This window comes from Cuculus canorus, chromosome 25 (genome assembly GCF_017976375.1).
Source record: "Cuculus canorus isolate bCucCan1 chromosome 25, bCucCan1.pri, whole genome shotgun sequence".
In the NCBI taxonomy this organism is placed as follows: domain Eukaryota; kingdom Metazoa; phylum Chordata; class Aves; order Cuculiformes; family Cuculidae; genus Cuculus; species Cuculus canorus.
Window position 1 is genome coordinate 5,537,470 of NC_071425.1, and position 26,219 is coordinate 5,563,688.

The window sequence follows — 26,219 nt, forward strand, 5'->3', positions numbered from 1 at the left end:
ACAACTCTAACCTGGACACCAGGGACGCAGCAGACTGACCTGTGGGATGTGTCTGGTCAGCATAAGGGACAACTGGAACATTTGCCAGCTTCCAGTTGTCTCTCCAGGCTGCCTAGACCATTGAAAAACAATGGCAAGGGGTCATGTCACAACATTGCCTGGCTCCTTCAGTGCCCTGGGATGAAGCCCTGCAGGCCCAGGGATAGAAATGCATCCAGCTGCAGTGGTGCAGAAGAAATGGTGTGAACGGAGCCCAAAGCCTGTTTTCCGTTGGCCCCTGAGCCTCTCCAGGAGAGGAAGAGACTCAAGGAGGGAAGCAGACCTGGGGAAGAAGGAGGTAAGAGCTGAGGGAGTTTGCATGAGGGATGAGGTTACCTTTCATTCTCACCATTCCAGTGTATTATAATTGGCAATCAATTACAGTTTCAGGTGTGTGCAGGAAAGGGCAGGAATCCCTTTGACCCCAGGGATGAGCCCTCCCTGCCTGTGAACAGCCCTGAGGTCCCAGCCCAGCACTCTTCTGCCTGGCAGCTCTGGCTGGGGCCCCGCTCTTTTCTGTTCAAGCTCAGCTGCATTTCCTGCCTCTGTGGTAATGGCACAGAAGTAGTGGGCAGAGTCACGGAGTTGCAGGGCATGCAGAGACAGAGACGCCACAGACCGGGAATTGTCCCGGGATGTCGTGGCTCGACCCTGCACTGACGGTCCAAATGAAATGGCTGAGGAAGAAGCGCTGATGATGGACACCCACTCGAGTCCCGCACCGGCTGCCTGGCGGTACCACCGAACTGCCGAATTTTTGAAGGGTAAGTCAGTCGAACGACACGAGAGGAGCACAGAGCCTCCAGGTGCTCGCAGCCCTCCACCAGCCTCCATCACTTTTGGCTCTGCCCACAGCTCTGCAGACAGAGAACATGGAATAAGAAGATGGAAATTGGCAGTGTTGGGAAAGGAGTTCTTGCAGAAAGACCAGGACCATCTGCACTGTGCAGTGATGTCATCTTTCACCTTTGGTGAGCCACCTTAGCACTCACTGGATCCAAACCCCATACACCCTGTGCTGGGCCCCAGCTGGTTTCTGCTCAAGCTCAGCTGCATTTCCCATCCCCATGCGAATGACGCAGAAGTAGTGAGCAGAGTGCTGGGGGTGCGGGCATGCAAGGGTAGGTAAGCGTGAGAGATGGTGAGCACCCTGAAATGCACCTGGTTCAAAAGAAGGGCTGTTCTCTCAGGGCTTTGCTGTCACTGGCACAAGGAACAACCCCATGAGTCATTCTTGTCCCTGAAGCCCAGGTTTCATGGTCGCTAGGGAAGAAGGCGACCAAGGGAAGGCAGAGAGGGTCTTCAGGCAGGCTGGGTGGTCAGGCTGCTTGGGTGACTGAAACTCATTGAACCACCTCCACGGGATAAAGCAGAGAATGTGGGACTGAACAGTGGGAAAATGGCAGTTCTGGGAAAGGAGCTCTTGGAGAAATGTCAGGAAAACCTTGGCGAAGAGCCCTGAGCCACCTCAGCACTCGGCTGATCCAAACCTCATGCACCCTGTCCTGGGCCCCAGCATGTTTTTGTTCAAGCTCAGCTGCATTTCCTGTCTTTGTGTCAATAGCACAGAAGTAGCGGGCAGAGTCGTGGGCGTGCAGGGCATGCAGGGACAGATATGCCTCGGACCGGGAATTGTCTCGGGAAACTGTGGCTCGACCCTGCACTGACTGCCCGTATTTAATGATGGTGGAATCATACCTAATAGCAGCCACCCACTCGAGTCTGGCACCAGGTGCCTGGCGGTACCACCAAACTCCATAATTTTTGAAGGGGAAGCCAGACCCATGGCAGGAGAGGAGCACGGAATCCCCGGGTGCTTGCAGTCCTCCACCAGCCTCCGTTAACCTCCACTGCGCCCACAGGCCTGAGGATGAGAGCATGAGCAGCTGGACAAGGTGCATTCGTGGCCCAAGGCTGTTCCCGCACTACCCCTGTGCCCCCAGCCAAATGCCAGCTCCCACCTCTGGCTCTCCCTTAACTTTTCCCAGTCCTTCTCCTTCTTCTCTCCCTTCTGCCTCTCCCTCACCTCTCTGCTCCCCTTTCCCTAGCCGCAGCATTTCGGATGAAGAGTGATACCACTTGTGACCTGCCACCAAATACCCTTAACTCCATTCACCACAAGTCTTTGGTCCCAGCCAGTTTCTCCTCAGCAAACAGGATGTCCATCCAAGCCAGGAGCATCCAGGAATGGACCAAGGGAAGGCAGAGAGGGGCTGCAGGCAGGCAGGGCGATCAGGCTGCTTGAGTGACAAAGAATACGCTGAGCATCCTGCACAGAATAAGCCACTACTTTCAGAATCATGAGAAGGAAAAGGCTGGTGAAAGGAAAGCAGCTCTTGTTGGAAAGCCAGGATCATCTGCAGTGCGCATTGCTGGCCCCTCTCTCCCTGCCACAGCCCGAGTTGCCCACAACTCCCCTCCCCAGAGCTCCTACACCATGGGCTGGGACCCAGTTGGTTTCTGTTCAAGCTCAGCTGTGTTTCCCATCACCGTGGGATGAACAGGAATGGCACACATATAACGTGCAGAGTCCCGGGGGTGCAGGGCATGCAAGGACAGAGATGTCTCAGACTGGGTATTATTCCGGGATGCCATGGCTCGACCTTGCACTGACGGCCCAAATCTAATGACTGTGGAATCAAAGCTGATAAGGGACACCCACTCGAGTCTGCCACTGGGTGCCTGACGGTACCACCAAACTGAAGAATATTCAAATGTGAATCCAGATGCGTGGCAGCAGAGGAGCACGGAGTCTCCGGGTGCTCAAAGTCCACCACCGGACTCCGTCAGCTTCCACTGCGCCCATAGCCCTGCAGACGGAGAGCAGGGACAATGGAGCAGGGTGTGACTGTGGTCCAAGGCGTTCCCCTGCCACCAAGGTGCCCTCTGTCCAGTGCCCGCTGCCACTCCCTTCTCCCCCTCTCTTTTTACCTTTCCTTCTCCCTCTCCATCACCATCTTCCTTGTCTTCCCTCTCCCCCTTCCCTTTCCCCAGCCCCACAATCTCTGTTCTCCCCACCTGGGTCTCACCTCCCGGTCCTGTGGCCAAGGACAAGGACAAAAGCCACAGCCCCACAAAGTTCACCATCCTGCCCTGCTGAGGGACTTTGGAAGCAGCCACAAACGGGCTGGCAGCGACCTCCCCGGCCAGCCCCACGCATAGCAAAGTCCTTCCCCTGGGGAGGAACCACTTCTGTGAAGTGACACCTGTCCGTGCCCTCAGCCCAGCCCAATGCCAACCACTACCCCACACTCTCCATCTCTTTTTCCTTCTTTCTGCCCCTCTCCCTCTCTCTCTCCGTCTCCTGCCCTTCTCCATCTCTGCTCCCCCTTCCCCAGCTGCAGCACCACGGCCCTCCCTGCATGCCTCTAACCTCCCAGCCCCAAAGCCAAGCTCAAGGCCCGCACCCCAGCCACCCCCAACCTGCCTTGTCCAGCCCCCTCTCCTCCCTTTCTACACTCAAGCAAATCCACACTCCAGACAAACCTGGTGGCGTCCAATACTGAGCCTTGAGGAACACCACTTGTGACCAGTTACCAGCTGGACGAGGCCAGGAGCCACAGCCCCACCAAGTTGGCCATTCTGCTCTCCTGAGGGACCTCGACAGCCTCCAGAAGTCGGCTGGCAGCGACCTCCCTTGACACTGGCAGTGGTGGGAAAGGAGCTCTTGGAAAAAGGTCAGGAAAACCTTGGGGAAGAACCCTGAGCCACCTCAGCACTCGGCTGCTCCAAGCCTGGTGCACCCTGTCCTGGGCCCCAGCATGTTTGTGTTCAAGCTCAGATGCATTTCCTGTCTCTGTGTCAACAGCGCAGAAGTAGCGGGCAGAGTCGTGGGGGTTCAGGGCACGCAGGGACAGAAATGCCTCGCACCGGGAATTGTCCCGGGAAACTGTGGCTCGACCCTGCACTGACTGCCTGAAATTAATGATTGAAGAATCATAGCTCATAACAGACAGTCCCTCGAGTGTGGCGCCCGGTGCCTGGCGGTACCACCAAACTCCAAGAATATCAAAGGTGAAGCCGGTGCCGTGGCAGGAGAAGAGCACGGAGTCCCCAGGCTCTCGCAGCCCCCCGCCGGCCTCTGTCAGCATCCTCTGTGCCCACAGCCCTGTGGACAGATATTGTGGGAAGCCAGGCAAGATGCAACCATGGCAATGCCAACTCTTTTTCTTCCTCTCCCTCCCATCCCTCACCCACGTCCCTCCCTCTTTCCCACTCCCCTCCCTCTCTCACTCCAAGTCTCTCTCCCTCTCCGTTTCCCTCTTCCTCTCTTCTCAATCCATTCCCCAGCCGCATGATCTCTGCCCTCAGTGCCTGGTCCTCACCTCCTGGTCCCGTGGCCAAGGACAAGGCCAGGAGCCACGGCCCCACCAAGTGCACCATTCTGCCTTCCTGAGGAACCTCGGCAGCCACCACAAATGAGGTGGCAGCGACTCCCCCCCGCCAGCCCCAGGCACAGCAAAGTCCTGCCCCTGGGGAGGAACCACCCCTGTGAAGTGACAGGGCACAATCCAAAGGCCTGAAACAACAAAGGTGACCCATGGATGATTCTGGTTTAGATCAATCGGACCATTTATATGGCACACTTAAATTAGGAATGAATGAATTATTCAGGATATGACTCCTCCATGGGTCCGAGGATGGAATGAAGTGACAGCATCCGATCGACTGGCACAGAGCACTGAGGGTGCCCCACGGGGGTTCGTGTTGCCTTGCTGTGTGCTGGTCCATCTGTAACACTGGGCCATGGGGGAGAGGAGCCCAGGCATCGCACACCAACCTGCACTTCAGCATTCACCCTCTGCACTTCCCACAACATATCCTCCTGCATCACAAACACTCTCAGTCCTTGACTCACGCTGCCCTCCACCACCCTGCACTGCAAGCACGCCAAAGCTCTGCTTCCTGCACCTGCCCTTGCCTGACACCAGTGGCTGCTTAGTGGCCGTGAGAAAGAAACGCTGCCACGTCTGTGTTCTCTCCCTGTCGGCTTTTGCTCCAAAACCAGCCTGTTGTTCCAAAACCAGCCTGTTGTTCCAAAACCAACCTCTTTCCCTGCTGCCTCTGCCTGTGGGAGGCACTGAGAAGGAAGGAAGAGGGTAAACAGCCTGCTCATGGTTTGTGTGTGTTGGCAGGAGGCTCTGCTGCTGCACCTCTGTGCCCCTGTCTGGGAAAAGCCAGACCAGACCCGTGTGGAGAAATCTGGGAAGAGCCCTGCCTGGCAGCCAAGCGCGAGAAACCTGCCTGGACAAACCTCCTCCTTCCAGCCCTGCTCTAGCCCTGCCTGTGTTCCAAGCACTCTGCCCTTCTCCAGCTCTGGTGCAGCAGAAATCCGTGCCCATGGCTGCAGCTGCTGGCTAGAGATCTTCCAGGGAGAGCTGCTTGCTGGAGGGTCTGCATGGCTGGAGACACGGAGCGGGAAGGGAGGAAACAATGAGACCTGTGAAAGGACACTGCCACACTGTTCGGCTCCAGGTCTGTGCCAGGAGTCTGGTGGATACAGTCCCGAGCTGCTGGTGGGGATGGGGACTCCAGAGATGTGGCAGGTAGGTGTGAGAGATGGTGAGCACCCTGATTTGCACCTGGATGAAAAGAAAGGCTGTTCCCTCAGGGCTCCACTTTCACTGGCAGAAGGAAGTGCCCCAGGAGACCTTGCTGTCTCCGAAGTCCAGACTTTCCTGGTGGACCCATGGAAAAAGGTGACCAAGGGAAGGCAGAGAGGGGGTGCAGGCAGGCTGTTTGGCCAGGGTGCTTGAGTGACAGAAACTCGTTGAACGACTTCCACAGGATAAAGCAGAGCATATGGGACAGTGCAGAGGGAAATTGGCAGTGCTGGGAAAGGATTTCTTGGAGAAAGGTCAGGAAAACCTTGGCGAAGAGCCCTGAGCCACCTCAGCACTCGGCTGATCCAAACCTCATGCACCCTGTCCTGGGCCCCAGCATGTTTGTGTTCAAGCTCAGCTGCATTTCCTGTCTTTGTGTCAATAGCACAGAAGTAGCGGGCAGAGTCCCAGGGGTTCAGGGTGTGCAGGTACAGAGATGCCTCGGACTGGGAATTGTCTCGGGAAACTGTGGCTCAACCCCGCACTGACTGCCCGTATTTAATGAAGATGGAATCATACTCAATAGCAGCCACCCACTCGAGTCTGGCACCAGGTGCCTGGCGGTACCACAAAACTCCATAATTTTCGAAGGTGAAGCCAGACCCATGGCAGGAGAGGAGCACGGAGTCCCCAGGTGCTTGCAGTCCTCCACCAGCCTCCGTTAACCTCCACTGCGCCCACAGGCCTGAGGATGAAAGCACGAGCAGCTGGACATGCACCCATGGCCTGAGGCCATTCTTGTGCCGCCTTAGTGCCCCCAGCAGAGTGCCAGCTGCCACCTCCAGATCTCCCTCTAGATTTCTCTCTCCTCCTACTTCTTCTTCTTCCTCTCCTCTTCTTTTCCCTCTCCTCTCTCTCCCATCCCTCTCCCCCTTCCTCTCTCTCTCCCTCCATTCCTCACTCTGCTATCGCTACCCTCCCCGCCTGGCTCTCACCTCCCGGTCCCGTGGCCAAGGACAAGGCCAGGAGCCACGACCCCACCAAGTTCACCATCCTGCCCTCCTGAGGGACTTGGCAGCTGCCACAAATGGGCTGGCAGCGACCTCCACCCTCAGGCACAGCAAAGTCCTGCCCCTGGGGAGCAACCACCCCGGGCTCCAGGGTGCGCTGGGGCATGCAGCGCTGGGAGGTGCATTCTCCCAAAATGCCCCAAGGGTGCTGAGGGACAACAACTTGACCAGGATCCAGCAATGTTCCCTGGTGGCAAAGAGGAGAGCTTCCAGGGAGAGCTGCTTGCTGGAGTGGTCTGCATGGCCTGAGACACGGGGTGGGAAGGGGGGAAGTAACGAGTCCTGTGAAAGGACACTGCCACACTGTTCGGCTGCAGGTCTGTGCCAGGATTCTGGTGGATCCAGTCCCAAGCTGCTGGTGGAGATGGGGACTCCAGAGATGTGGCAGGTATGCATGAGAGATGGTGAGACCTTCTCTACCGTGGGCATAGAGGTGTCTGTCTGCATCTTAGAAAGGGCACCTGCAGTCTCAGGAGATAAGGATGGACAGGCAGCCATAGCTGAGGCTTGACACACTTGGGAGGATGCAGCAAAAGGCCATGAATATGGTGAAGTTTACCCTGGAGAAATGAAGCCTCGTGGAGGATCTCATAAATGTATGGAAATACCTGAAAAGAAGGTGCAAAGACTGGCCAGGCTCTTCTTAGTAGTTCCCAGAGACAGGACAAGGGGAACTGGGCAGAGAGAGAGCCATGGGGTGATACCTATGAACATCAGAAAACTTCGGCTCTTGCAGTGCGAGAGTGAATGAGCACTGGCAGAGCTGCCCAGACAGATTATGGAGACTCCATATTTGAAGACACGCAAAACTTGTCTGGACTCAGCCCTGGGAAACTGGTTCCAGGTGGTCCTGCTCAGGCAGGAAAGTTGCACCAGGTCCTGTCTGGAGGCCCTTCAAACCTCAACCATTGCCTGAAAATTAGGCTTGTAAGAGCATGCCAAGTTCTTTGTGGCACCCTTATACTGGTCCACCCGCTCTAGCCATGTAGCTGGGACAGGCAATGACCTCTTCCACACCAGATTCCCCCATGGCCAGAATGGCTCCTGCTCACCTTCTCCCAGCTCCTCTCTGCCCACACATTTGCTCCGCTCAGATGTCTCCCCCAACACTGCACCACTGGCAGCACCCAGACTCCAGGAAAACCCCCTCTCTCAGCTCAGGCACAGTCACACACTGACTTGTATCGGGAACGGGCTGGGACCCCCAGGAACACAGAGGAGGGCAAAGCAGGAGGGGAGGAAGACGATGTTGTTCAGGCATTGCCCAATGTCTCTCACTGTGGTCCCTGCAGGGTGCAGTAATAGAGCGCAGTGTCCTCCAGGCGCAGTCTGGAGATCGTCAGGGTCCCGGAGCTACAGTCAGCCTGGCAGAAAAACCTCTTGAGGGCAAAAGGGGCCGTGTGGGTGTAGGAGCCTCCCCGGCCCTTGCTCTGCAGCAAGTACTGCAGGGCTCCTCCAGGACGCTGCCGGTACCAGGCCATGTAAATATAGGAGGAGTTGGAGCTGTAAGTGCATCGAAGGGTCCTGGTCTCCCCTGCTCGCCACCACACCGCAGACTTGGTCGCTTGGATCTCAGCACCCTGATATGCACCTGGAACAAAAGCAGGGCTGCTCCCTCAGGGCTTTGCTCTCAGTGGCACAAGGAATCACCCCACGAGACACTGTTGTCTCTGAAGCCCAGGCTTCCACGGTGGAACAGGGAAGAAGACAACCAAAGGGGGAGAGAGAGAATCTTCAGGCAGGCAGGGTGGCCAGGCTGCTTGGATGACAGGAACCCATTAAACCACCTTCACAGGATAAAGCAGAGAAAGGTCAGGAAAACGTTGGGGAAAGAGTCCTGAGCCACCTCGGCACTCGGCTGCTCCGATCCTCGTGCACCCTGTCCTGGGCCCCAATAGGTTTTTGTACAAGCTCAGATGCATTTCCCCTCTCCGTGCCCGTGGCACAGAAGTAGCGGGCAGAATCCTTGGGGTTCAGGGCACGCAGGGTCAGAGATGCTTTTTGCTGGAATTGGTCCTGTGAAACTGTGGCTCGACCCTGCACTGATGGCCCATATTGAATGACTGAGGAATCATGGCGCATATAAGACACCGACTCAAGTCTGGATCCAGGTGCCTGGCGGTACCACCGATGTCCAAGGGTATCAAAGCTGAAACCGAGGCCATCGCAGGAGAAGAGCACAGAGTCCCCAGTAGCTCGCAGCCCCCCACCGGCCTCCAACAGCATCCATTGTGCCCACAGCCCTATGGATGGAGATCATGGGAAGCCAGACAAGCTGTAACCACGGTGCTGCCAACCCTCTTTCTTCATCCCTCCCCCATTCCTCTACTCCGTCCCATGCTCTCCCTCCCTTTTTTCCTCTCCTCTCCTCTCCTCTCCTCTCCTCTCCTCTCCTCTCCTCTCCTCTCCTCTCCTCTCCTCTCCTCTCCTCTCCTCTCCTCTCCTCTCCTCTCCTCTCCTCTCCCTCTCTTACTCCAAGTCTCTCTCCCTCCCCATCTCCATGTCTTCTCAACCCTTCCCCAGGCCCAGGATCTCTGCCCTCCCCGCCTGGTTCTCACCTCCTGGCACCGTGGCCAAGGACAAGGCCAGGAGCCACGACCCCACCAAGTTCACCATCCTGCCCTCCTGAGGGACTTCAGCAGCCACCACAATTGGGCTGGCAGCGACATCTCCTGCCACCCTCAGTCACAGCAAAGTCCTGCCCCTGGGGAGGAACCACCCCGGGCTCCAGGGTGTGCTGGGGGGTGCAGCACTGGGAGGTGGATTCTCAACAACTTGACCAGGCAATCGATGTTCCCTGGGGGCAAAGAGGGCTGATGGCAGCGAGCTCATCTTTCCCCTCTACTCAGCACCTGCACTTGCCCAGGATGAGAGACTTGGACATCGAGAAGAGAGGCCAGTGATGGCCACAAAGGTGACGGTGGGAGTGGAGCACCTCTTACACGTGGAAAGCCTGACAGAGCTGGCAGTGTTTGCCCCTGAGAAAGGAAGGCTCACGGGGATCTCATCCATACAGTGAAACACCTGAAGGCAGGGTGCAGGGGAGGCAGAGTCCAGCTCTGGTCATTGGTGCTCAGTGACAGGCAAGAGGCACCGTGTGGCCTCAAGTGACACTTTTTCACTGTCACCGTGAACAAGCACTGCCACAGGTTGCCCACAGAGGTTGCTGGCTCTCCACGCTTGGAGGCATTCAGAAGTGTCTGGAGATGGTCCTGGGCAATGGGCTTACGTTGAATCTGCTTGAGCAAGGTCCTTGCTCCAATGACCTCCTGAGGTGCCTTCAAACATCAGCCATTCCCGGATCCTCTGAAGGATTCCCAGGCACGTTCACTGCTCGGTGGGTGGTTCATGCAAGAGAAAGGGGAAAATGGAAACTTGGACTTTGCTGCTTTCCTTGGGACTTCCAGAAACAGCTTTTTACAGGAGTCTGGAGAAAATCTCCTTTTCCCCTTTCAGATGCAGTTTCGAAGCTGGAACTCAAAAGAGAAAGATGCAAGTGATACAGAAGGGATTGGGTGTGTGAAACAGTTGCACCCAGAGGGCTGGGAAGCACTGGTCAGCAGAGTTCTGTTTGATGGATATGGTATTTGGTCTTCCTTAGATCTTCTCCTTCTGCCACAACATTTCAGATGTGGCTCCATGCACATGGGACGGGGTTGGACAACCATTATTGTTATTCCCAAGCTGGGAATAACAGGCATCCCCACTGGCCTGGTTGGCTGGCTACTTCCTGGCGCTCAAGAGGCTGGCTGCTGGATACAGCTTGAGGCTGGAAACAGGGTTCCTGGACAGAGAGGAGGGCAGGGAATTCAATTGGGCAAAGATTGTTGGAGTCTCTCTCTGTCCTCTCACAACCACCCAGTCAGCACTGTCAGAGGGTTGCAGGCGGAACAGGGCAGCACGTTGGCAGCACATGAAATGAGGAGGAGAGACTGGAGGTACCAAAGCATTTCCAGACCCTAAAGCCGCCTCTGAAATGCTCGGGATGGCCATCAGGCCTGAAGCTGTCCTATCAGGCTCTCCAGAAAGGACACTGGAAAGGGAAGGAGAAGAGGAGCCAGTGGGACTGTAATAGACCTCTGGAAAAGGTTTCCTTTAACCCTCCTGCTCCAGACAGGCTCTACTAAAGCAGGTGGCTCTGCTTGGGATGGAATTAATGTTCTTCATGGCAGTCTGTGTGGGCAGCTGAGATGTTTTGTGATCAAAATAATTTTAATCGATATTTCAGCTCTTGCTGAGCTGGGCTTACACAGCATCAAGGCTTTCTTTGTTTCTCCTGTTGCCCCACCAGCTCTACAGCTGACCACAACCCCAAAAGGGAGCTTCCGTACCGCATGACATTTCAGGAAGCTGTAAATCGAGGGCAAAGGAGGAGGAAAGAGAGATCAATACTCAGGTTTTGACACACAGGAACAAATTTCCCCCTGGCATTTTCGCTACACTAAACAGACCTGATTTGCTCAGGCTCTCCTTGGATATCAGATCCTCCCTTCCTCATCTTCCTGGCCCATCATTGCATTTGCTCTGCTCTGGCCATGTCTTTCTCATGCTGGGGAGACCAGACCTGGACACAATACTCCCCGGTCTCAACAGCACTGAGCTAAAGAGCCCAACGGCAAGGAGTCAGATTTACATGCTAGGAGGCTGCAGGGATAAATGAGGCCTGGGAAAATGCAGGCCTGGTGCTGGATGGGGTGGGCACCTGGGAACACAGTGTAGGAAAAGGGCTGAGGGACTGAGTGCCTTATTCTTCTCTGTCTGTACGACCAAGACTGGTTTTCAGGGATCCCAGGGCACAGAGTCCAGGGAAAAAGGTGGCAGCAAGGACCATGGCACTGAGCACTTCTCTAGGACAGAAGTGGCAGCTTTGCCTCCAACCTTTCCAGGGACCTCTGGGCTGAAAGCATCTCTTGATGTGGAATACACAACAGCCCATCTCCCCTCATCCACCAAGGTTAGTGTCTGGTTGTAGAAGGTGTCAAATATGGGTAAAAATGGTTTCCACTTCACAAACCCATTGCGACTGTCAGGGAGGGAGGAGGAGGGAGCGGATCTACAGGCAGCCCAGCAGAGATTCCACAGCAAACCATGGTGTAGACCACAAGGACACAGAATGTTCCTCTGCAGCCCATGGAGGTCCATGGTGGAGGATGTATCCCACATGGTAGCCCAAGGAGGACCCCACGCCAGAACAGGTGGATGTGTCCTGGAGGAAGCTGTGACCTCATGGAAACCTCACTCTGGAGCAGACTCCTGGCAGCAACACTGGTCCTGTGGAAAGCAGCCCAAGCTGGAGCTGGTTTGTTGGTAGGAACTGTGCCTGCAGGGGACTCATGCCAGAGCAGTCTGTTCCTGAAGGACTCCACCCTGTAGAAAGGACCTGTGCTCCAGGAGCTTGTGAAGAACTGCAGCCCATGACAAGGAGCCACATCGGAGAAAGTCATGAGGGGCTCTGTCCCATGGGAGGGACCTAACGCTGCAGCAAATGATACTGGAGCAATGAATGGCAGAGACAGCTTGTATCAAACTGACCACAACCCCTATCCCCAGTTCCCCTGTGACATTTTGGGGGAGGAGGTAGAGAAATTGGGAGTGAGGATGAGCCTGGGAAGAAGAAAAGAAGAGGTGAGAAGGTGTTTTTAGATTTGTTCGTCTTTCTCATTATCCAACTCTGGTTTGATTTACAATAAATTACATTAATACATCCCAGATGAGAGAGTTTTACCTCTGATGGTCATTGCTGGGTCATCTCCCTCTGCTTATCTCCACAAAAGACTTTTCCCATTGTTTATTCCCCAGGTCCACGAGAGGAGGGGGACAGAGCAGCTTGGTGGGCACCTGGAGGACAGCCAAAGTCAACCCACCTCACCTTGGACACTTCTTCCTCATGAGGTGATCACAGCAGGCACTAACCACAAAGCTACCCTCACTCCCTCTTGGCTCCATCCCCTCCTACACTCCTGGATGCTCCCCCACCACAGCTTTTTGATCCCATACCTCTACAGCCAAGCCACAGAGGAAACACTGGGCCATGGGGGAGAGGAGCCCAGGCATCGCACACCAACCTGCACTTCACCATTCACCCTCGGCACTTCTCACAACACAACCTCCTGCATCACAAACGCTCTCAGCCCTTGACTCACGCTGCCCTCCACCACCCTGCACTGCACGCACGCCAAAGCTCTTCTTCCTGCACCTGCCCTTGCCTGACACCAACGGCTGCTTAGTAGCTGTTAGAAAGAAATGCTGCCACATCTGTATTCTCTCTCAGTCAGTTTTTGGTCCGCTCTGCTGCAGAGCTGCACCAAGGTGAGACCAGCAGCACAGTAATAAACTGCTTGATCCCCTTGCTTTGCTGCCTTGATCTCCAGTGTGAATCTGTTCTGGACAACCTCCACTGAACTCTTAAAGCGATCCTGGAAACCTTTTCCGTAGGCAACATCATTCCGGGAAATAACGTCCAGATTACCACGTGGCCCCAGCTGGTACCAGAACATGTTGTAGTGGCTCATCCCGTCCCCACTCATGCTACACTGGAAGGTGACTCCATCTCCCTCTCGCACAGCCACTTCCCTGATGAGCTGCTCCAAGACTGCCTGGCCAGTGACTGCTGCAGGGAGGAAGAACAAGCCCTGAGCACACCAAGATTCAGCAAAGGTCAGGGCAACCCTGGTGAGGGCATCGCGAGTGGAACGGACCAGTAGGAGAATAAATCCTTCTATTTGAGCCCAGCCGACAAAGATAGGTGGAGGGATAGAGTTGATGCCAGGAATCGGGGCTCACGAGGAGCAAGGCACCACGCTACCCTCCCCTACACTGCCAGCCTCAAGCTGCTCTTTGCAAGGACGGTTGCAGTGCCCCGTGAGCTGGACGTCCCATTCAAGGGCAAAGCCTTAGGCTGCAAGGGGTGAGAGCAGCCTGTGCGGTGTCTTGCCTGTCCCCACGCAGCAGAGGATGCAGGCTGGACACACTGCTTCACTCCCAAGGAGAAGAGAAGGAAGGCTCTTCCCATTGTGCTCTGCAGGGCTGGCAGAGCTGGGGCGCAGCTCAGGCTGCAAGTGCTCAGCACAGCTCCCCACAGCCCTGCCCAGCCCAGCGGCTCAGGTCCTGGAGGGCATCCTCCCTTCCTTCTACTCACCTACGATGGGCAAGAACCCCACGCACATGGCAGCCCCCATGGCCAGCCCTGCTCTCTCCTGTCTCCCTCCCCCTACCCTCTGCCTGCAGGAGAGCTCTGCCCACAGCTGCCCTGCCTGCACCCCTAGCCCTGCCCTCACTCCCAGCCCTCCCAGTCCCTCCCTCACTCCAGGACAACAGACAAGGGCAGAGGCGGGACTGCAGGAGCACAAGGACTTGAAGCTCTTGCTGCCCTCCTGGGGATCTGCACCCCTGCAGGGGGCAAGCCCAGTGCACTCCTTTGGCAGGAAAACAGCGTCAGGGCAAAAGGGGATCAGTTGCTGTAGGGCCACTCCGACCTTCCTTGCAGAAAGGGCAACGGGAGGCTACTGGGTCTTTGGAGGTGGTCCTGGTGGTGCCAGCCTGTCCTCCCTAAGCCTCCATGTCCCTTGGTGCTGCTGAGCTGATGTTCCTGCATGGGACCCCATTTTTTATTCTCACCACTCCTGTCTACTTTAATTGGCAATCAATTACAGTTTGTGCCCTGTGCAGGAATGGGCAGGAACTTCTTTGACCCCAGGGATGAGCCCTCCCTGCCTGGGTACAGCTCTGAGGTCCCAGCCCCACCACTACTCTGCCCAGCAGCCCTGGCTGGGGCCCCACAGGTTTCTGTTCAAGCTCAGCTGAATTTCCTGTCTCCGTGTGTTTGTTGTCTGTGTACGAATAGAGCAGAAGTAGCGGGCAGAGTCCCGAGGGTTCAGAGATTGCAGGGACAGAGATGCCACAGACTGAGCATTGTCCCGGGATGTCGTAGCTCGACCCCGTACTGACGATCCATATTTAATGACTGAGGAATAAGCACTGATACTGGACATCCACTCCAATCTGGCAGAGGGTGCCTGGCGGTACCACAGAATCGCAGAGCTCCCGAAGGCAAAGCCGGACGAGTGGCAGGAGAGGAGCACGGGGTCCCCAGGCACTCGCAGCCCTCCACCAGCCTCCATCAGCCTCCGCTGTGCCCACAGCCCTGTGAACAGAGAACATGGAATGAGGAGATGGAAATTGGCAAGTGTTAGGAAAGGAGCCCTTCCAGAAAGACCAGGACCACCTGCACAGTGCAGTAATGACCCCTCTTGCCTTCAAAAGAGCACTGAGGCACCTCAGCACTCACTGGATCCAATTCTAATACATCCTGTGCCACAGCTGCTTTGTGTTCAAACTTGGCTGCATTTCCCATCTCCAAGTGATCAGAGCAGAAGTAGCAGGCAAAGTCCTAGGGGTGCAGAGCGCGCAAGGACAGAGGTATCTCGGCCCGGGACTTGTCCCAGGCTCAATGCCTCAACCCTGCACTGCTGCTGTGTAAAACTCTTTATTCAAATTTCCCTCTCCTCTCAACTCCTCTCTTTCCTCCCCGCCTGGCTCTCACCTCCCGGCACCGTGGCCAAGGACAAGGCCAGGAGCCATGACCCCACCAAGTTCACCATCCTGCCCTCCTGAGGGACCTCAGCAGCCGCCACATATGGGCTGGCAGAGACCTTGCCTGCCACCCTCAGTCACAGCAAAGTCCTGCCCCTGGGGAGGAACCACCCCGGGCTCCAGGGTGCACTGGGGGATGCAGCGCTGGGAGGTGCATTCTCCCAAAAGGATCCAAGGGTGCTGAGGGACAACAACTTGACCAGGATCCAGCAATGCTCCCTGGTGACAAAGAAGGCTGATGGCAGCCTGGGCTGCACCAGGAGGAGCCTTTCCAGTGTATCAGCGAGCGCATCCTTCCCCTCTACAATGTGTAAACTACACCTCCCCCCTGCCCGGTTGCCTTGCCCCAGCTCCCACACCACTGAGCTCCTGCTTCCCCACTACAGCTGCAGCTCCCAAGCCCGGATCCTCACTCCCATTCTCGACCGTTTCCCATTGGGCTGTCTGGCTGCCCTGTGGGTGATCAGTGACTTCAGGTGATGTCTAGTGCGTGCCTTCAATGTTGAGGAGGCAGCAGAGCTGAGCTGTGGGAGGTGCTGGGGCTGCAGGGACTGGCTTGGACCCTTCAGAAACCAAGTTTCCTTGTCATCCTTTCCAGGAATCCCAGAGACCCACAAGTCCACACAGCCAGAACTGCTTTGTCTCTAGCTACTTCCACCTTTTTCCACATCTGCCTTGCCTCTACCCTCGTCATCCCTGACTGCCCCCCGACTCTGTGCTCCAGTCAGAGCTCTCTTTACTCCCTTGGCATACATGAATCGAACAGCTGAGAGGCAATAGAAGAGAAAGTAGTTGGAATTCCCAGGGCACCCATGAGTGTCCTTTCCTGTCATTCCTGCCAGGGCACAAGAAGGTGTTCTTCAGATCAGCGTGGTGATGCAATTATGGTTGTCCTGGCGGAAAAACTACTTGTGGGAGACAGGACCTTCTGGGTTGCAGGAGGCTCCCTGGGGTGTTCTATGGGGAGAACAGGCCAAGCTGTGCCTTGCCCGGTGTCCTGGATGCCCAAAGCAATCTGCCTTTGGGTCCCCATTGCTACCTAAGAGTGAGCACAACCCTAGGGGACAGTCCCCACCCCCCATCACCATCATAATTTTTATCAACATGTTCATCACCTTCATCTTTCTCTTTGTCTTCATCTTCAATTTACTTATTCTTCACCGTTTCATTCATCTTCATCTTTATCAATCATAGTTATTTGATGATCTCAGGGCAGAGCTATGGGGGGGACCTTTATTAACATGTCAAGTCTTGGGCTGCAATGCTATTGGTTCCTTAGGTATTTCTTAGTTTTCCTATGTTTTCTGTAGCTTTTCTCTTTATTAGCATTTTCCAAATCAGTGGACTTCGTGCTGACTGGGATGTGAGAGGATCTCAGCATTTAACCATGGCACAGATCCCCGGCCCAGTGTGGAGACAGTAAGGGAAAATCTGCTTGACAGCTCCTTGGCTGCTCTGCAAAGGTGAGCAAGATCAAGGTCTGTGGACCCTTGGGTGTCTGTGCAGAGGCATGGGACTCACCAGGAGCACAGCAGAGACATGGATCCCCCAGCTCTGCCCACAGCTGTCTCAAGACGCAGGCCAGAATGCTGTCACCCTAGCAGCACTGAGCTCTGCAGTGTCAGCTCCAAGAGCAACCAAGACCACATAAGGATGGGTGTTGCAACCAGACATTATGTCCAGTAGTGTTGATCATTTCCTTGAAGGGTGTTGGTTTCTGCATGAGGAAAGCTAAGAGTGCTGTGACTCATCTGCAATCAGTCCCGTGGTCCTGCGTTTCCAAATCCCTTGTCTGAAGACCTCTGCACAGAGGGGTCTTTGGGAAAAGTAGGGTGGAGTTGTGATGGGAGGTGTTGGAAAGGCTGATAGAAGAAGGAGAGGATCAGTTCAGGGAAAAAAACACTCCCAAGGTAGGAAGATGCAAGGCTTCCCCCCTCCTGGGCTGTTCTTGCAGATTTTGCACGAGTGGAAATAGGGCTTGGCTTAACGTGGTGCTTCAGAGCACAGTAATAGAGCGCAGAGTCCTGAGAAGAGACGCTTGCTATTTCTAAGGGGGCTGTTTTATTTTCATAGACCACCACGGAGAATTTGCCGTTGCGGAACTTCCCTGAAGCTCTAAATGCTTCCAGGAGAAATGTCAAAGGTTCCTCTGGGAGCTGACGAAACCACAAAAAATCCAAACTACTGTCCATCTCCACAGTGGTGGCCTGGCAGGGCAGAGCCACTCGCTGCCCATCTGTGGCTGCGAGTGCGACCTCAAAGAATTCCTTCTGGGAGCCACCTCCAACAAGACCTGCAAAACAGGCAGAAATGTGTTTGCAGAGCCACTTCCTCCCTTTTCTCACTTGCTCTCTGTTAAAGTCTGTGTTTGCCTCAAATCTTTCTGTCTTTCCAAAGAAAAGGAATTTTCAGACAGCTCTTTCCACCTGACCTCCCCATCTCATCAGCCCAGACCCCGGCAGCCTCCTAAAAGCTGTGGGAGACAATAGGAAGTTCACAAGTCCTCTCACCTGACTGGATTAGCAGGACGCATGCTGGCACAGCCAAGGTGAAGATGGTTTTCCCCAGCTCCAGCATCCCAGTCCCTCGGGTGTCTTGCAGGTCGCTGCAGAACAAGACACTCTTGGTGGCACCACGAAATGGCTGCATCCTGAAGAGTGTGCCAAGATGCTGTGATGGTCACACCTCTGGATAGGGAGCGCAAGAATGAGTCCCATTCACCTTTTACCTTTGCAGTGGCAAGGGGATGGCATCCATTGCCTCCTGCCACCTCCTTCTCCCTCTGTAAGATTGACTTTGCGAGGGAACCCCTCTCCCTTGCTGCAGGGCGGATCTGCTTTGATGAGATCTTTGTTGCTGTGAGGGCGTTTGAAAACACAACGGCTCCTCATGATGTGCAGAGCTCTGGGAAGCGCAGGTGGAGGGTTCTTTTCAAAAGGGTTCAGCTTTCTAGTAGTTTGGCCTCTTGTTTTGGAAGCTGCCATTCATTTTCTCCATGCACGAGGACTCAGAGACAGGGAGGAACCTGATAAGGGGGAAAAAATGGTATGTTTAAGGATAAATATATAAATTAATAGAATAGGGCATGGAGTTCTGATTCTGATGGGCTGGCTCAGTGCTGTCTAGAGCAGGGCAGGGTGGTGCAGTGGGCAGTTTGGAAGCCCCATCCCTAGTGCAACTCTACACCCACACAAGCCATAAAGGCAGGGCTTGGGGCTCCCCAGCCACTGCTGGCACAGTGGAAAGGAAAGGAATTGAGACTGCAACAGGGGCGGGATGCAAATTCCTTGTGTTTGGAGCTAGTGAGCGGACAAGTGTCAAGGAGCAGCCCTGTCACTGGGAACAACTGCTCCTGAGCGGTACTCTTTTTCTCTCCCCAGCCTCCTGGTAAACCACAGCCTTGGCTGTGTTCTCACCTTAGTGGGTTCTTTGCGCAGAATGGAGAGCAGCCTTCACTGCTGAGCGTCTAATTCTGCAGTAAGTCTTTCTGACAGGCGAGGCTGGAAGGGGAGGTTGATGATCAGCTGAAATCAGCCCATGTGGTGAATATCCCCTGGACAAAGCAGCTTCTGTTCTGGAGGACCTGGGAATGCCCTGAAGGTACCTGGGCTCACTGCTCCCAGATGACCAGCACCAGGGGAAGGAGGGATTTCAGTGCAAGGAGGTGATGGTGGAGGTGACTGTGACAGGAAGTCCAACTGGTGTGAGCACCCTGAGGGCCACCACAGGAAGGAGCTGGTTTGGTGCAGTGCCTGTGGGTGGAAAAGAAGGTACCCACACTTCCCCCTCTGGACACAAAGGACGAAGTCTTGCACTTGGGAAGGAACAGCACCAGTGTGTGCTGGGAACCACCCAGCTGTAAAGCAGCTTTGCCGAAAATGACCTGGGTGGTCCTGCTGGACACCAGGTGGACAATGATCCGGTAATGTTTCCTTCCCTCAATAAAAGGAGCTCATAATGCAAATCCCTTCCTTTTGGACTCTCTAGCCCTTGGGACAACACCTTTGCCTTGGGTTGGTGAGGAACAGACACGTTACTTCCAGCTCTGCGGGGGTACCCAAATGCTGTCATATTGCATTAAACCATGAATCCAAACTGGTGTCAAATCAGCCTTGTTGGGGCCTGAAACCAGCAGTAGTGGAATATGAGCTTTGCAGAGGAAGGAAAAGGACAGCACAGGGACACACAGGCACACATAGAATCATAGAATGTCTGGAGTTCGGAGGGATCCACAAGGATCATAGAATCATAGAATAATAGAATCACCAGGTTGAAAAGACCTCTTGGATCGTCGAATCCAACCATTCCTATCTGCCACTAAATCACGTCACTGAGCATCTCGTCTACCTGTCTTTTAAACACCACCAGGGATGGTGACTCCCCCACTCCCTGGGCAGCCTCTGCCAGGGCCCCATGACCCTCCTGTGAATAATTTCTTCCTGATGTCCAGTCTGAACCTCCCCTGGTGCCGCCTGAGGCCATTCCCCCTTGTTTTGTCCCCTGTCACTAGGGAGAAGAGCCCAGCACAAGACAGCAAAGACAAAAAAGTCAGTGGAAGTCAGAAAAGGGAGATGTGGCCAACACCCTCAGACACATGGTGTAAATGTTTGGGTTGTCCTATGCATAAACAGGAGATGGACTCAATGACAGGTGCACACTCTCCTGGGTGGAAAACTGGTTGGATGGCCAGACTCAAAGCATGGTGGTGAATGGAGTTCAAACCAGTTGGAAGCCAGTCACCAGTGGTGTCCCCCAGGGCTCAGCGCTGGGTCCAGTCCCGTTCAATATCTTTATAAATGACTTGGACCCTTAGAAAATTTGTGGGTAACACTGAGCTGGGAGGAGGTGCTGATCGGCTTGAGGGTAGGGAGGTTCCGAAGGGATCTGAACAGGCCGGACCGCTGGGCTGAGACCAATGTCATGAGGTTTAACAAGGCCAAATGCCGGGTCTTGCACTTGGGGCACAACAACCCTGTACAGCTACAGACTGGGGGAAGAGTGGCTGGAAAGATGCCTGGCAGAAAAACACATGGAGGTGTTGATCGACAGTTGACTGAACATGAGCCAACAGTGTGCCCAGGTGGCCAAGAAGGCCAATGGCATCTTGGCTTGTATTAGAAAGTGCGCGACCAGCAGGACCAGGGAAGTGATCGTGCCTCTATACTCAGCACTGGTGAAGCCACACTTCGAATCTTGTGTTCAGTTTTGGGCCCCTCACTACAAGACAGACATTGAAGTCCTGGAACAAGTCCAGAGAAGAGCAATGAAGCTGGCAAAGGGGCTGGAGATCAATGCTTATGAGGAGTGGCTGAGGGACTTGGGATTGTTTAGCCTGGAGAACAGGACACTGAGGGGAGACGTTATCACTGTCTACAACTACCTAAAAGGAGGCTGTAGAGATCAGGGTGTCGGTCTCTTCTCCCAGGTGGTAAATGATGGACAAGAGGAAATGGCCTCAGGCTGCATCAGGGTAAGATTAGATTGGGCATTAGGAAAAGATTCTTCACAAAAAGGGTTATCAAGCACTACAACAGGGAGGGGGTTGAGTCACCATCCCTGGAGGTAATAAAAAAAGCTGCTGTATGAAGTCCTCCATGAAATGATTTAGTGGTGGACAGGAACAACAATGTAGATGATGATCTCAAAGGCATTTTCCAACCTAATGATTCTATGATTCTGCGATCAATGACTGTGAATCTTAGTGCAGCTGGAAAAGTCCCATTGGGCTGTTCTTCCCAGCAACCCAGGCTGGGGAGGCAGAGGCCCAGCTCCCCTCAGCCCCAGGTGCTGCTGCTGGGCAGGCTGAGCTCAGAGCTCCCAGCAAGCAGCGGCAGGGAGGGAACTGCTCCCCAGAGCACCCCCCACGTTATTGTGCAGCGCTGCACGCTCTGGGCACCAGGGTGGGCTCAGTGCACAGAAATAGGCAGCGCTGTCCTGGAGCTCTGCATCCTGCACCTGCAGAAACACCTGGGAGTTCTCTGCAGACAGCACAGAGGAGAACCTCCCTCCATCCACATAAGCTTTCCATCTGGCCACCTGCAGCAGCATCTGAGGGGACTGGGTCTGATACTGCCGGTACCAGAGGATGTAGGGATCGGGAGAAATTGCAGTGCAGAGTTGCGCTGTGTCCTGCCTGGATGGTCATCTCTGCTGGGAACTGGAGCACAGAGTCCTTTTGGGCACCACCTGGGAAGCCAGAAAGGGCTTTCAGCTTTGCTTGCCTGTCAACCTGTCCGTCTGTCTCTCCATCACCTTGATCACTGTCCCCACTGCCCAGCTCCCTTTTCCCAATCTCTCAAAGGCTGAGCTCTCTGTCCCTGCACTCTTCTCTCTGTAGGTTCCTGCCACACCTCAGACCGCTTTGCTTTTCAGCCATACTCCTTGGTCTTTTACACCACTCCTTCTCCCCACATCTCCAAGGTTTTTCTTGTCCCTCCAGAGAATGGTTCTCTTGGATACACTGCACCTCACAGAGATGCTCCGATCTGCCCCATCGCTCCCTTCCCCAACACCACTCCCTTTCGCAGGCTCCTGGGGTCTCTGCCCCCCAGTCTCTGCCACCCAGGCTCTGCCGAGAGAGAGCAGCGCCCTGGGGGGAGCCCTGTCCGTGCCAGGGACAGGCAGCCCTTGGACCTGCTCCTGCCAGCACCCGTGAGCCCAGGCTGCCCCCAGCTCTGCAGGAGACGCAGAAGGCACCGCTGACCCCACCCTGGGCCCTGGCTCTGGGACCCCCCACCCCTCATCATCCCCACTCAGACCCCACAGCCTCTGGTCCCAGGCCCGTCGTTGGGCGCCTGTTCCTCTCTCTATCCCCAAGCCCCAGCACAAGCTGCTCCCAGCACACAGGGCTCAGCGCAGCCACAGCTTTGGAGAGGCATTAAAAGTAGGCTCCGGACACAGGGTCTGCGGGTCTGTGCTACTGCCCTGGGCATATCTCCAGTATCTTGGGAACAGCACCATTCAGCTGCAGTGAGACTCCTATCCCTGGGAACCTGCTAATCCAGCAGATGCTTTACTTTGCAGAATGGCAGGAGTCAAAAAGAGGAAATAGCCCTTGGGAAGAGTCCCAGATGCTGATCCATGTTTCACTCCACTTCATCCCTCAATCCTGGGGCCATGGCCAGCATGGAGCAGCAGGGAAAAGTTGCCCATTGCTCTGGCTGCTGCCTGGTGGAAACCAAAAGCCACCTCTGCAAAGCCTTTGGGCAGAAGCAGCGCAGAATAAAGCCTTCCTCCAGGCTCAGCCTTGCCAGCCCCAGCCCCTCCCTGCCCCAGGTTTTTGCCCAGCCCAGGCAGCTCCTGCACCAGCGTGTCCTGCACAGCACAGAGGTACACGGCGCTGTCAGAGCCTTCGACTTCCTCCAGCTGCAGGAGGCTGGATTTCTCTGTGGGGTTCAGGGATGTGGTGAAACGGCCGTTCCGCTTGGAGCCAGTTCCTGCCTGATAGGAGACCAGCTGGAGAGCCTGGCCTTTCCTCTGCTGGTACCAGAAGAAGGCATAAAAGCTGGAGGTCTGGTAAGAGCAGTTTGTTCGAAAGGTGTCTCCCTGCTTCACTGTGACTGGTCCTTCTTGCTGGGTGACGGTGATCTGCCCCAGGGTGCCTGGAGGAAAGCAAGGGTCAGCAGCTCTGCAGGGAAAGGCTCTGAGATGCAAACCAAGAGGGGACACAAAGTGTGAGAGAAGGCTCCTGGTGATTGGCTCAGCAGCCAGAGCTCCAGGGATCAGAAGAGCAAGGCAGGGGGTGTCTTTGGATAGGGGTCTGAGGATCTCCTGGGGAGAAGAGGAATTGTGCCTCCAGCCCAAGGCAATGCTTACCCAGTGGCTGCCTCAGGAAGGCAGTGAGGAGGAGATATGTGAGGCGCCTGCTGTGACCACTCATCCTGCAGGGCTGAGAGAGTCTGAGAAACCCCCACGTACCTCCTGAGGGAGCAGAGCTGTCAGCAAGGACTCTGCAAGGGGAGCAGAGAATGAAATGGGGAGGAGAAATGCTTGTTCCCAGCACAGCTGCAATGCTTGTGCTTGGCTCCTCCCTCCTCTTAGCTGCGACCCATGTTGCTCCTCTACAACTTTATGTTCTGGAACCTGGAGAGAAAGTGTGAAGGTTTCAGTCCACTGTTCATCAGCTTCTCCTGTCTGCATTGAGCTCAGACTCCTGACTCTGCAGGATGGATTTCTGGGTGGCAAGTGCATATTGTCAGCTCTTATTGTGCTTCTTATCCATCAGCTCCTCAAGCCCTTCTCTTCAAGGGTGCTCTTAGTCTATCCTCCACCCACCCTGAGTTTATCCTTGGCATTGCCCTGACACTCCTGTGTCCCAAGTCCCTGAGCTTGGTCACCACACCACCCCCCAACTCCTTTTCTCAGTGCTGCACAGGCAGGGGAGTTATAGCTGAGATCCATCCTTCCCTGAGCCCAGCGCTGCAACAGAGCCTGACTGCCTCTGAGCCGTGACTTTGGCAACCCTTGAGCCCCAGTGGGTCTGGACAAGGCATGTCCAAGCTTTCATCTTATCTCCAGGACTGCCAAAATAACATGATCGCTTTCTATGACAAGGTGATCCACTTCCTGGACAAGGGAAAGACTGTGGACATAGTCTTTTTAGACTTCAATAAAGCCTTTGACACCGTTTCTCACAGCATTCTGCTTAGGAAACTTGGCTGAGGAGACTGAGGGGAGATTTTATTGCTCTCTACAACTACCTGCAAGGAGGTTATGGAGAGGTGGGTGCTGGAATCTTCTCCCAAGTGATAAGTGAGAGGACAAGGGGGGGAACAGACTCCACCTGTGCCACGGGAGGGCCAGACTGGATATCAGGAAAAGATTTTTCACAGCAAGGGTCATGGGGCCCTGGCAGAGGCTGCGCAGGGAGGGGGTTGAGCCACCATCCCTGGAAGGATTTAAAATACGGGTAGATGAGGTGCCTAGGGACGTGGTTTAGTGGCAGGTAGTAATGGTTGGAATCGATGACCAAAGAGGTCTTTTCCAACCTGGTGATTCTTTGAGTCTATGATGATGATCATCATCATCCGGATCCGCATTCGCTGAGGAGCTGTTCTTCACAGCAAGGATTTGGACATCCGGTCCCTGGACAAATGGGAGATCCTATACAGTGTTATCTACTTGTAGCTGAGGTCTCCAACAATTGCTGCGACCCGCTGAGTTTTTATACCACTGAACAAAGAGCCCCAGGTGCTGCTGCTGGGCAGGCTGAGCTCAGAGCTCCAGGCAAGCAGCGGCAGGGAGGGAACTGCTCCCCAGAGCACCCCCCACGTTATTGTGCAGCGCTGCACGCTCTGGGCACCAGGGTGGGCTCAGCACACAGAAATAGGCAGCGCTGTCCTGGAGCTCTGCATCCTGCACCTGCAGAAACACCTGGGAGTTCTCTGCAGACAGCACAGAGGAGAACCTCCCTGAATCCACACGAGGTTTGCTTTTTGTCACCCAGAGCAACATCTGAGGGGACTGTGAGTGGTGCTGCTGGTACCAAAAGATGTAGGAAGCAAAATCACTTGTGGAGAAATTGCAGAGCAGAGTTGCGCTGTGTCCTGCCTGGATGGTCATCTCTGCTGGGAACTGGAGCACAGAGTCCTTTTGGGCACCACCTGGGAAGCCAGAAAGGGCTTTCAGATTAGTTGCCTGTCAGCCTGTCCGTTTGTCTCTCCATCACCTTGATCACTGTCCTCACTACCCCCACTGTCCTCTCTGCAGGTTCCTGCCACACCTCAAACCTCACATCTCCTGTTTTTTAGCCACACTCCCGGCATTTCTCTCCACTCCTTCTCCCCACCTCTCCAAGGTTTTCCCCATCCCCACAGAGATCGGTCCCCTGGGATCCAGTGCCCCTGGCAGAGCAGCTCCCATGCGCCCCATCGCTCCCTTCCCCAGCAGCGCTCCCTCTCGCAGGCTTTCTCTGCATCAGCAGCACAGTCAGGAAGGCTCGGTCCCTGCCCGCTCAGGCTGAGCTCTGGTTCCTCCTGCGTGCCCATCCCTCCGGAGCTGCCCCCATCCTTTGCTGTCCCCACCCGCAGCCCCTGCTCTCCCGACACAAACACTCCCAGGGCCCCAGGGACTCAGCCCTCCCGGCTGCTCCCTTCCACCCAGCAGCACCACAACCTCGTGCCTCCTTCTGCCCAGCCTCCCGCTGCCATCTCACCCGACGCTGCCAGTGCCAGCAGCGCTGCCAGGAGAAGGAGGACCATGTCCCGCTGTGCGTGCGGGCAGGAGGGCCCTGAGGCTCTGCCCTTGTCCCTCTGCTGCCCTGCCAGCTCCAAGAGGCGTCCCAGCCCCAGCGCCGAGGGTGGAGCCCAAGCCCCTCCCTGCTGCTCCAGTGCGGCCTCTCGGGGTCTCTGCCCCCCAGGCTCTGCCCCCCAGGCTCTGCCGAGAGAGAGCAGCGCCCTGGGGGGAGCCCTGTCCGTGCCAGGGACAGGCAGCCCTTGGACCTGCTCCTGCCAGCACCCGCGAGCCCAGGCTGCCCCCAGCTCTGCAGGAGACGCAGAAGGCACCGCTGACCCCACCCTGGGCCCTGGCCCTGGGACCTCCCACCCCTCATCGGCTCACACAGACACAAGGAAAAAACCCACATGGGACCACAACCAACTGTGGACTCTGCTGAGTAACTCCAGGCCAGGCACAGATGGATTGGAATATTCTGGGACTGGACACGGCCCAGGCATTGCTATGGCATTGTTTGTGTGCTCAGAGTGTACACAGAAAGGGGATGAGGGTAAACCATCCAGAATTTCTCCCGAGGGCCGTTTTAGGCAGGATGGGGACAAAACCCAGCAGCAAACGCACCCACCTGGGGAGGCAACAAAAAGACATAATCGGGGTGAGCTTAGGAGGGAGGAGAAGAGGACTTGTCATGTCCTCATGCACCTGAGCCCAAGGCATTCAGCTGAGAATGGCTGGAGCTTCTGCCTGAGATCAGCACTTCCAACAGACCCACCAGAGTGACCCAGGGTGACGGCACTGCCTG

General features: G+C 55.4%; 4 gene segments (V, D, J or C); all 4 read right to left on the reverse strand.

Moving 5' to 3' along the window:
• Nucleotides 1–872: 872 nt before the first annotated feature.
• Nucleotides 873–4,457, reverse strand: LOC128854593 (immunoglobulin heavy variable 3-30-like). The segment is given in 2 exon segments: nucleotides 873–1,903; nucleotides 4,365–4,457. Coding segments are annotated over 2 exon segments (579 nt in total).
• Nucleotides 4,458–8,172: 3,715 nt separating this feature from the next.
• Nucleotides 8,173–9,636, reverse strand: LOC128854599 (Ig heavy chain V region C3-like). The segment is given in 2 exon segments: nucleotides 8,173–8,895; nucleotides 9,211–9,636. Coding segments are annotated over 2 exon segments (489 nt in total).
• Nucleotides 9,637–12,885: 3,249 nt separating this feature from the next.
• Nucleotides 12,886–14,275, reverse strand: LOC104064533 (T cell receptor delta variable 2-like). The segment is given in 2 exon segments: nucleotides 12,886–13,259; nucleotides 13,791–14,275. Coding segments are annotated over 2 exon segments (414 nt in total).
• Nucleotides 14,276–22,033: 7,758 nt separating this feature from the next.
• LOC128854597 (T cell receptor alpha variable 12-2-like) lies at nucleotides 22,034–25,152 on the reverse strand. The segment is given in 3 exon segments: nucleotides 22,034–22,845; nucleotides 23,060–23,193; nucleotides 24,729–25,152. Coding segments are annotated over 2 exon segments (570 nt in total).
• Nucleotides 25,153–26,219: the final 1,067 nt, after the last annotated feature.